The following is a 12,087-nucleotide window of genomic DNA, read 5'->3' as shown; positions in this document are numbered from 1 at the left end:
TTCCTCTAAATTCTTCTTTTGGTTCACGCATTTGACTTGGTTACTTCCCTTTATTTCATTGCACATGGTGGCGTATGTTTGTCCATAGTCGAATTCACCATGGGGAAAGCGAAATCAAACAAGAAGTATGCAGTTATGAAGCGTATGATCAGTCTAAAAGATGGAAGAATCAAGAAAAGTGACAGACAGAAGAAGAAAAAGAAACCAAAGCCTAAGGGACCGTCTCAAAATATGTCCATAAGAGAAATTCCACAGACGTCATCAGCTATGTTTTTCCAATACAATACACAACTGGGACCACCGTATCACATTCTCGTTGACACTAACTTCATCAACTTTTCTATCCAAAATAAACTGGACATTATCCCATCAATGATGAACTGTCTATATGCCAAATGCATTCCCTACATAACAGGTAACTGTAATTTGAATTGTTTTCAGTTCGAACATTTCTTATATGTGAATCCTTATCATTTTGTTTTCTTTGGAAAGAAGATACATCAAAGTGTGTTTGCTATCATAGATGACATGAAGTTGCAGTTTATCTCAACATAAACCTTGTACATGCAAATACTTGACATTTATTAGTTTCACCATGCTTAAACATGCTGTGAGGTTGGCAGATGGGAAAGAGTTCCGCCCATACCCCAGTCTTTTTATATAGTAATTTTTTTCTAGGGTGAGTGCTTCCTCGGTGTAATATTTCCACCCTGGGTACGAGTGGACCTCTTTCCAGCTGATGTGATGTCAAACAACATCATTAGCCCAAGGTAAAACATGCACACTGTCATAAGCGTGCCATGTCCTTGTTAACTGTATCATGTTTACAGATGAAAATGGAATACTGCTGAATACGTAACCACTCGTTCATTTTCTGTTACAGACTGTGTGATGGCAGAATTTGAAAAACTTGGCCGTAAATACCGAGTTGCTCTGAGAATAGCAAAGGACCCTCGCTTTCAGCGCTTGCCTTGTTTGCACAAAGGAACATATGCTGATGACTGTCTGGTGCAGCGTGTGACGCAGCACAAGTGTTACATTGTAGCTACATGTGATCAGGCCCTGAAGAGAAGGATACGGAAAATACCAGGAGTTCCGATCATGTTCTTATCCCAACATCAGTACACCATTGAGAGAATGCCGGATGCCTATGGTGCACCAAAACTGTAATCTAATCGTACCTGCAATGTGAATGAAACCTACAGGCCAAGTGATTGAAAAACTATTAGGGCGGTAGGGTAGTCTTATTGTTAAAGTGTCTGCTTGTCACACTGAAGACCCGGGTTTCAATACCCTCATGGATACAATTTGTGAAGCCTTTTTCTGGTGTAAAACCATACTCACTAACTCATATGATCTGTAAACATGATTAACCAAACATCAGAAGTAATACCATATGATACTGACAAACATTTTATGCCATTGGGATTTCAGATTAGAAATTGTCCCTAGCTGCCGAAGCATGTAAGGGATGTTTGCTCATAATTTCAATCACTGGGTTGTTGGGTTTGAATTCGATCTTGTACAAAACATTTACATGCTCGCATTAGAAAATTGTGTGGGTTATCTTGATTTCTTCTGAATTTGTGGTCCCAAACAAATACACTTGTTCTTCTGAGTTCTATTTATCCCCATTGTATTTTGATTGGATGATACAGGACACTGTAAGCTGAATGTGAAATTAGAAAAATAAGTGTTGAAATTCATAGCTCTCTACCAAAATGTGGTAATATTACTAACACTGCTCCTGTTGTTGAATCTTTACCATTGTCCATGGTGAATACTTCTTCGACTATTAAATGCCTTAAACAAATGTGTTAAATCTGTGTTGTTTTCAATTACTTCATTACCCAGTGAAGGTAATGGACAGAACTACTCCAAGGATCAATGCCTGTTACGACTCACTTGATTTCACGTGATCCTTCTCAGATTGTGGCACAACTGAACACTGAACATGGGTATGTCAGATTGAGATTTGATCACTTACTCTCATGTAGCATGAATCGCTGTTTAGCATCAAACAACTAACAAACTTTAGTGTTTTACACTCAGAGAAATGTACTCAAGTTGGTGAAGTTGGTTTTATGCCATTCTCACCAGCATGTGAGTTATAGCACATGTCCAGTTCATATTAAGAAAAACCTGTAGTGATGCTTGCCAACAATATTTTGCTATTTGTAGAAGTGAGTGTGTGCGTGTGAGTGTGTGTTTTTTTTTGCTGGCTAAGAAAGGATCAAATAGCGCAATGATAAAATCTCATCCTAGAATTAGCAGATCCTGGCACAAGTAAGGGTTGACACTCCTCATAATTCAATGCAGATGGACTATTTAATTCAGAATTATTATCCACTACAACATATATAAAACAGGACAATTTTACATGAAAAATAAAGTTTATTATACTTTTCAAATTCACCATTACAACATCTTCATGATCCCCCATCTTCGAGGGCAACTTCAGACTGTGCCTGGACGTAGAATGCACCTTGTTTGTAGTACTCCATAACTCTCACGTAGAATGGCCGACCAAATGAATCAATGACAGTGGGAGACTCAGCCAGTGTGCAGATGACCTCATACTTGCTCTCCTTCCCCTCCTTGCAGTTTTCTGTTGTCCTGTCTAGAACAAACTCACAGAAGCCTGGTGCCTCGTTCATCAATTTTTGCCCCCACGGCTGTTGAGCTAGAGCCTGGAAGATGCCGTATGTACTGCATCTCAGGTCAGAGAAGGGTTGCTTAACAATGTCCCACAGCACATCGAAGGGCTTGGGGAACAGCTGACTGAACCAGGTCTCTGTCAGAGCCAGGAACTCTGCTGTCTGGTCCTCTACCTGAAGTAGAAAATGCTGACACACTGCAGCTCACCTTCAGCATATATACTTCCCATCAAAAGTGTAGACTCATTAGTGTGCATACAGCCATTTACTTCAGACAACTGTTCTTAACCAGATTTTGCAAAATATTCCATAATGTTTCAAGGTACTGTTTCCATATAAACTGATGTATTGAAAACCAAGCGCATAACATTTAATTGTCAAAAGTTCAATGAAAGATGAAACTCTGTGAAAATTGGCAAATTCTTAAAACATCACAAACATACAGCTGTTCATATGTATGATATTTGCACATGCTTTTCAGCAATTTGATGCTTAATCTTTGTGGAGTTCGTCTGCATAAGGTAGCAGTTGATTCCATCAAGGTAGTGAGATATTCTTCGTGAATGTAACCATACACATATCCATAACATATTGTGTTTTAAGTGAGTCTAAACGTTTGATGGGTCATAGTTTACAAAAAGAACCAAATGGTTCAATGTTGCAGAAACATCAAAGGTCACACTTGAATGAAAACACCAGTGAGTTTTAGTTTTAGTTTCGCAATATTTCAGAAATATCCATCTGTGACACCTGAAATAAGCTTCACACATTGTCCAATGTGGGGAATCGAACCCAAGTCGTTGACTTAGCAAACGAACACTTTAACCACTGAGCTACCCCACCTTACTACATTTGATCTGTCGTGGCACAACTACAGGTACATATAGTAATTAGGTGTTCCTTATCTTTTGTTGAGTATTACAGATTGTTTGTTAACACTTTTGAGTAGTACATAATAACAGGGTTTTATCTGACTCTGACACTGGTGTTCTGGGAACTCCCAACTATTAGCCTTAAGGGTCCATGCGAGCCAGTATAGACAACTGTGTGTTTTGATAATTTCTTTAGAACCTGGATGGAATCATTCATCATGTGGAATGAAATACGAAATGAAGCATGTAACCATTAAAACACTTTTCCAAGTCATAGATGTGTTTTGGGTACAGTGAATAATATTGTGCACCCAGTCATGTTTTTTGTTTTTTCTGCTTCCATTCTTTACATTTGAGCATACTGCATGCACATTTGTGTGTTGTATAAAACCCTGTGCGTCATTTAAAACCCTGTTATAATCATTTAATAATGAGGTTCATATTACCTTGAGCTGAAGGAGTGAGGCAACAGCCTGAAGACATCGTGTCCTCGTCTCAGAAAGGGAGTTCTGTATGAGTTTGCCAACTCGCTTCATGTACCCTGTCATCTGGCTACCTGTGCACAAACATCCATTTGCTTTAATTCAGACATCCAGCCTTTGAAATTCTTTCCCCATGTATTTTAAAGACAAGTTCAGAGAACTTGTGGATATCTTCCACATGTCCTTTGAGTTTGTAGCTAGTTCTGTATGAACAAGATGAAATGTCTACTGTGTACATTTTCTTTTAGTTTTATTCAGTTCTAATTTCTAATAAAAATTGGAGCACTGAAAACTGATTTAGAATTATTGCGGTCAAACACCACAAGTCAATGGGTTATCATTAGATATTTACTAGTACTGAGGACAACTAAGCGGTCTCAGAATTTTGGACAAGCATAAAATTTCAAACGCTATCATCAAGACAAAACTTCTTCAACTTGTATTTGAAGATTTTTTAGCAAAGTTGAAAGCAAACTTTACTGTGTTAAAGCGATATATTTTTCATACTTTATTTGTAAATACAGTTTTTGAAAATATCAAAATGTATTTGTTCGAAGCAAACTGTGCTTCTTAAGGATTCTGTAATTACTTAAACAAGATGCACTTGGCAGGCAAATTTAAAAAAATGTTCTCATTTACTCAAAGATGTTTGAATTGAAAACATTGCATTTAATGACTGTAACTTACCAGGCACATAAATCAAATATTATGAGCTCACAAAATATTTAATCCAATTTGGAAGAGTTTACAATATCTGCTGAAGACTCAAGACTGTAATGAACCTCTGATCCAGTCTTTATTTGAAAGTGCTATAAAACAATTCTGGCAGTTTTGAACAACTGTACATAAATGTATGTTGTGGTCATAACATTTCTGAGTCCTGTGCTGGGATTACAACTACCACCCTTCTGATCTGAAGTCAGACCCCTTTCTATCCCAGTGATCAAAGATGTTAATATCATCAGCAAGCTGACAAGGTTAGGATATCATCTATGGTATGACTCCACGCCCTGCTACACACTCCCCATCAATAGGAGACAGGTCTTGTGACGCAGAGCAGGGTACTGAGAGATTTTGCTCAACTCAAATATGAACCTACTCAGACCCATGTAGGATACCAATGTCAGGTAAATAAAACTCTTGAGTCCTGTACTGGGATTAGAACCACTGACCTTCTGATCAGACGTTGGACGCTTTCTCCACCTGACCAAGAGGTTAACCCAGCAAGTTGACAAAGTTAGGAGGTCATCTGTATGATGACTCCACGCCCTGCTACATTTGGATTATACTTTACTCTGTACTGACTAAAGACCTTTAGTTGGGGTTTGGTGTAGCAAGTGGATGCACAATTACTTTAGTCTTGAAAAGGAACAAGCTTTTATAACTCAAATATCCTTCCTCTTAGTGCATAATATTTCATGTCACTTGCTTTATAAAAGTTTTAGCATATATTCCGAAGCGTCAGATCTACTGCAATAAAGAAGCTGTCAGTCCATAAACGTTGCTCTTCTTCATCATGACATGTCAGTGCCATTGAAAAAAAATTAGACATCAAAGTCAGCTCTAAGCATACCTAGTTTTTCCAGTGCCAGTTTTCCATCAGGTGTGCTACCAATAAAGCCAATCGTATCAATGGCCGTTGCTTGCAGAGTGGAGTCCCCTCCATCAACACTGTGGAACACGAGGTTGGTGAACTTGTTGAACTTGCCACACACTTCTTTTGGATGGTACCTGGCAAGACCTCCAAAGAATTTCATTAAACCTGAAACAGGAAGCATTAAAACTGTAACCCAACCTGTCTTCATGTGGTCAGCTGGGAGATTAGAGGTAAGGAAAAAACTAAATGATGATGAGGGCATATAGCACAAGTCTTTTTTGAATAAAGAATCTGTAGTCAAATTGTAGCCAGGACTGTGAGAGCCAGGAGACATATGACATTGAATGTTTTGGTTGCCATAAAGCATGGGCTGATATATATATAAATTATACATTTACAAAACATTTATAACTTACATGAATAACTTAATGTATTTACATAGTTTTGCAATACTATATTCAAGTGGGTTTGTTAATAACTGCAACATTTTGAACATACTTGATTACACAAGATACAGATAATAAATTATATCACACGAAGGGAAAACCTCAGAGCATTATGCCTGTTTTGATATTCATGTCAATACACTTTAGAGTTTTTCAAAACACTAAGTTAATATTCCATATGAATTTAATTCAAAACCTAAAAATGCTAAAATTTAGATATTTAAGATAGATGAAGATCATAGAGCATCATGGGCTTACAAAAACCTTATAAAATTGTGTAAGAACCAAACACTGTATGACATTTCAGAGTTAACAAACCTGGCAGCAGGAACCCAGCCATGGGATCGGACTCCACATTGGACATCATATCTTCCATTTTAGCCACAATGCCTTGCTCATCAAGGAAGACAATCCCATGCTGTTCCTGTGCCAGGTCGGACATGAGTTCCAGACAGTTGAGCTGGACTAGGATGTCATCCTTGTACACTTCATTGACCAGTTTCTGGATGTAGCCAGCCTCTGCTGACCTCTGCAGACCAACGGGCGATGCCCGGCTGATGTCCACCACGATCTGAAATAAACAGACATGACAGTTTGACACATTGATTTCACATATACTGAACAGCAAAAGAAATACAACTTTGGCATTTTTAAACAGAAGATTCGCATCAACTAACCTCTGAGTGACATATGACCATACAGTCAAATGCAAGATGGCAGAATGGTTACAATTTAGGGTTCGGTGTTACTTACAAGATTTTCACTTCCCTCTTTGCTGACATTGATCTCACAACAAATGAAAATCTGCATAAAACTCAGATATTGCACCTGCAGTATATACTCCTAGGTGTTACTGATGACATGGTTACTATAAGGCAAGGTCACATCCTGGAATGATAAGCTGTGTTCTGACTGGTCTGTTCAAAAGGTTAGCTGACATGACTTACATGGGTTTGTTAAACTCAGTATGGAAGTGTAACGAATAATACTGAGACTGCGCTTACTTAGACTGCAGTTATCCCATTCCCACACTTTCATTTAGTTTCAATGCCTTGTTTGAGTGGCGTGTTCCATAGTGCACTTTCAATAGTCAATACACAAATAATAGTGACCTGGTAGACTCGGAACTTGACTGTGTCATTCTTTTCCATTGCTTTCTGAAGCCGTTGTTCCATTTCTGGACTGTACAGAGCAGCAAGGCCATCAGGCATCTTGCCTGGACAAAGAGAAGTGAGTTAGTGAGTCAGGGTTAATGCTCCATGAACAGTATTTCAGGTACAGCTTGATTTGGGAAGAGTGTCTAAAGTTATGTAACATATGCTAATAATATTGTTATACATGTATTTGGGATTACACTTTCATGGTATAGTACAAATTCTATTACGTTTTTGAGTTGAGTCCCATCCGGGATTCGAACCCACACACTAAGAGTTAGGCACCTAATCGCCAGCACACAAAGTCAGCTGCCTAACCCATAATCATGTCTACAGTCATGTTGGTCACTGATACCTTCAATCTTCTGCAAAGCAAAGGGAAGTCCATGGCACTAACAAACCAAGAAATGAAATCAGGGACTAGAACCCAAGATAAAAGGAATAACTTTAACTTTTAAGCATGACAGGAGTCCTCTCAACAAGTGGGGTGTGGCCTTGAAAATGGATTTGTAAAGGGAAATGTGATTTATATTACTTCACTCATGTAGGCACCAGTCCTACATATGTGCAAAAGCTTGTTCCTGTTTGGATTTTTTGGCATCAACTGTTATACAGAAAAAAACATGAACACTGGAGCAAAAAGAAGGCATAAATATGTCGTATGAAAACTGGACCTTGGCATAACCTTGAACATACATAGTGAGTGATAGTGAGTTTAGTTTTACGCCGCACTCAGCAATATCCCAGATATATGGCGGCGGTCTGTAAATAATCAAGTCTGGACCAGACAATCCAGTGATCAACAATATGAGCATTGATCATGGCAAGCATGGGTTGCTGAAGGCCTATTTTACCTCGGCACCTTCATGGGTTTTGAACATATATAAAATCAATACCCCAGAAACATTTGGTACATCAGAGTCAATACTGTCCATGGAACACGTATTCAACAAAATCCCTAGCACTCACAGGGGCATTGCATTCACTATTTTCTGGGATCAAAGCCAAGCAGGAGTGAATACTGATTATGCTGACTGCGTGACTATAGTTCCAGCATAATTCATCTGATTGAGTGAGGGAGTGAGTTTTGTTATACACCATTTTAGCAATAATCAAGCAATGTCATAGTAGGGTATACCAGAAATGGGCTTCAAACATTGTACCCATGTTGAGAATTGAACATGTTGAACCTTGATCTTCAGTGTGACAATCGGACGCTTTGAACATTAGGCTACCCCACCTGTCCCAGATCTAAAGTCGCTAACTCACTAACGATCTAATTTCAAGTGATTACGATCTTCCAGTTGTGAAGTGGATGGCAGTAGGGTTGGGACGGGGAATCTAGATAACTGGGACAGGTGGGTAATGAGTCATAGTACCCGGATACATTATGATCATGTGACTAGTGGATTAAATAATGTAATATGTCATTCTTTCATGATGAAAAAGTTGTATTGTCTTGAAGATTTAGACATAATTGTGCAGTCGTCTGTTTGTATATAATACATGGTTAAGGTATTGAAAATCTTGAAATTGCAGTCTCTGTGCTTCAGCATATATTGCCATTTCTTACAAATTTGATGTCAGGGTAATTGGGGATGGGGTGCCCGCGTAGAAAATATGGACTCGTGAGAACCCTAGAAGGCAGCCCTTACCCAGGTTGGTGAGGATGATGCCAGCTGGTTTGGCTACTGTCAGGCTGTCATCAGCCAAATGGTCTGCTACTTTTAGCACAAGTTCTGGGACTTCAAACAAACTGCACACATTCTCAACGGAGGCTCTGGACAACTAGAAGCATGAACTTTATTAAGATGCAGCCAAAAAATAACAACATAAATTTTATTTATAAGTAAAGTGAAACATTATTTCATCACAATAGTTTATGTATTATCTATGTTAACTATGACACAATTTTCATATAAAAAATCATTAGCAGTTCTTCCAATCTTTCGTTTACTGACCTTTTTAGCAAGCCTTAATTTGAGATCTTCACTCAAAGGTTCTATTCATATTTTCTCTCTTGGTAAGAAGTGGTGGGAATTCAATTTGTGGTAAATGAAGTACGTTGAAAACAACTCTACAACATGCACATTTTGATAATGCCTTTCATTTTCAAACGAGAGGTGTATTGAACATGATCGTGATATAGTCTGCTGTTTTAATTACTGTTAGTTCAGTGTCAATAAATTGGTAGTCAAATCAACAAAGACCTACAACCTGATGTGAAGCTGACAAGAAAATTCAAAAAGACGTTCTCAAGCTTAACATCAAACAAGCCAACATCCTCAAAACAAAGTTAATACAATTCACTCACCTGTTTTAGAGCCAGGAGTTTTACTGGCAGTGCTGGGTGTATGAGGCACTGGTTGAATTCCACTTTGAAGTTGTGCAGGACCAATGCTGGGCTTACAGATGACATCAGTCGGTCTAAGACATCACAGCCAAGGTTCAGGAGTTCTCTGCACATTAAGCAGGATCTTAATAAATAAACTGATGCAGACCTAAACTATAGTATTGTCCATTTTGGAAACCATTTTCAAGTGACAGTAAGTTGCACCTGTGTCATTTAATAGTGAGTTTAGTTCTACTCTGCTTGTAGCAATACTCCAGCAATATCAAGGCAGGAGACACCAGAAATGGGCTTCACACATTGTATCCACGTGAGGAATCCAACCTGGATCTTTGGTGTGACTAGTTAACACTTTAACCACTTGGCTACACCACTGCCCCTGCCACTGAATAAGGGCAGCAGACACTCTTTTCTTTTTGTGGGTTAGTCCCAAGATGAATTCGACGTTCTGGTGATTTTGATGATTGCATTGCTAGCACTATATTGGGGAAGTATGTGCACGATCGGAGTGCACAAACCACTCCTGTCGTGAGCAACTAAAAATCAACATTATTTACCCAAGATTGTTAATACCACTTCAGATGCAAAATCAACTGCCTGTTTAACAAAACAATAGCAAGGGAAATTCAGCATGATCAGTTATCTGCACGATATTTCTGTGTGAAACAGATGAATATATCTCATCATCACTCAAGGTTAGCAAAATCAAAACTTACATTTAAGATAAAAATTACGTTTTCGTCTTACATCGTCAAAAACCCCTAACACCCCAAATGGTAAATACTATTTCTTTTACATACTTTAAGGATATTAATATATTAATGACTCTCAAGCAAAGAATGTCTGATATCTCTGAAACAGCACAAATGGCCTAATGATCACATATGCATCATGCCAATGTGAGTGATTGAATTTATTTTTACGCTGATTTTAGCACTATTCCAGCAATATTACGTAGGGGAAACAATAAATCATTTATTGTAAATGAGCCCAATCCCCAGTTTGAAAAATACATATTCCCTTTCTTTCTTTTGTTGATGATGTGACTATTGTCAAAATGGAATGCCCGTGCCATAAGCATGATAAGTGATATTTCCATCGAAAAAGCCTAAGTCATGATTGAACGGAAGCTGTTCACTTACGTATCAGTGGGGTTTAGGCAGTCAAATATGTTCGAAAACGACACATTAGGGATAACATCTCGCAAAATGGACGGGTGAACAGTTGTCACGATGGTTTGTACAGATTCAAGCACTTCTTTGGGGTCGTCAGAGTTTGGCAAAGAATCCAACAACTCAACAACTCTTCCCGCCGCAGCCATCTTGGAAAATACCGGAAATACGTAAAATACGGAAGATCTGTCTTTTCTCTACAGATGATCGGATGACATTCCGAACTCTACCAATAAAATAGCGACTAATGCGGACTACAAAACACTGTGATTATTAATAAAATGAAAAATAGATCTACTTCTTTTACACAGGAAAGCAAATGACAGCTGACAGATTCTATCAATATCAGAACAGATGGGTAGCCTACCACTGCTATTTGATAAATGTCGATCCAACCAATGTGTTACCAGTTTAGAGTGTTGTTACAGATTAAAGTCATTTTGGGAGAAGTCCTCTGCATGTCTTGCAATGCAAGCGTTTTTACACCACCGTGTCTCAAGTCAAAACTCGCCTACGATCAACTCGCTGTCATCACAAAATAATAGGGTCTGGACCTGAAGAGTTATTGATTGACAATCCAGTGATCAACATCATGAGCATTCATATACGCAACTGAGATACGATGACATATGTGTCAACCAAGTCTGTGTCTGACATCCCGATCCCGTTAGTCGTCTTTAGCTCCTCCTGCAAGCATGAGTTCTGAAGGTATTCTAGGGTCCTCTGTCATCAGAACATCTGCCATAGGTATGAGAGGAATGTTACATATGAAAAATACTGACAGATCTGTTAGTTGTTCGAGTCCGAGCTCTGCAAACCAATGACTGACATAGCGAGCAACGATCCACCTCAGCAGGATAGTAATCAACAAAGACACCGAACCTGTGTAGCCGATCCATCAATGCAATTTAAGTCGCCTCGTAGGAAAACAATTGCTATCTGGGTATCTGTTTTTGACTCATGGTGCTCTAACCATTTGTAGTGTACGTCTGTCGAGAATTGTAGCCTAGTGGTTAAAGCGTCCGCTCGTCACCCAGAAGACCGTGTTTAATTCCCCACATAGATACATTTCTGGTGTCCCTCGCCGTGATATTGATTAAATATTGCTAAATGAGGGGTAAAATCAATCCAACTTACTCACTCTCTCCTTACCTTGAGACGGAGGGACGTTTTTGGTAGCCTAGTATTCAAAGGGTTAGCTGGTCACGGGTTCGATTCCCTACTTGGATAGATTGTGTGAAGCCCATTTCTGGTGTTCACAATCATGACATTGCTCATAGGGTGTAAGCACTGTCAACATGATGCGAAGAGTTGCCCCCAAAGAACACCACTTCCTCGGTCGACAGTGAAAGAAGAA

At 38.9% G+C, this 12,087-nt stretch overlaps 2 protein-coding genes across 2 annotated transcripts; one reads left to right on the top strand and one right to left on the bottom strand.

Annotated features, from left to right (window-relative positions):
* The first annotated feature begins 36 nt into the window (after nt 1–36).
* On the top strand, nt 37–1,822 carry LOC137273365 (rRNA-processing protein FCF1 homolog). The gene is made up of 2 exons (XM_067805978.1): nt 37–415; nt 884–1,822. Exons 1-2 carry the CDS (start codon nt 100–102, stop codon nt 1,168–1,170), a joined length of 603 nt encoding a protein of 200 aa, XP_067662079.1. The 5' UTR covers nt 37–99; the 3' UTR covers nt 1,171–1,822.
* A 552-nt stretch (nt 1,823–2,374) lies between these two features.
* Nucleotides 2,375–10,901, bottom strand: LOC137272327 (26S proteasome non-ATPase regulatory subunit 5-like). The gene is made up of 8 exons (XM_067804695.1): nt 10,701–10,901; nt 9,523–9,667; nt 8,864–8,996; nt 7,167–7,270; nt 6,373–6,625; nt 5,585–5,773; nt 3,976–4,085; nt 2,375–2,831 (listed from the first exon to the last, which is right to left on the bottom strand). Exons 1-8 carry the CDS (start codon nt 10,877–10,879, stop codon nt 2,430–2,432), a joined length of 1,515 nt encoding a protein of 504 aa, XP_067660796.1. The 5' UTR covers nt 10,880–10,901; the 3' UTR covers nt 2,375–2,429.
* Between the last annotated feature and the right edge of the window lie 1,186 nt (nt 10,902–12,087).

The sequence above is a fragment of the Haliotis asinina genome, chromosome 2 (assembly GCF_037392515.1).
Source record: "Haliotis asinina isolate JCU_RB_2024 chromosome 2, JCU_Hal_asi_v2, whole genome shotgun sequence".
In the NCBI taxonomy this organism is placed as follows: Eukaryota; Metazoa; Mollusca; class Gastropoda; order Lepetellida; family Haliotidae; genus Haliotis; species Haliotis asinina.
Note: the sequence above shows the minus strand (reverse complement) of the source record. Positions and strands in the feature narration are given on the sequence as shown.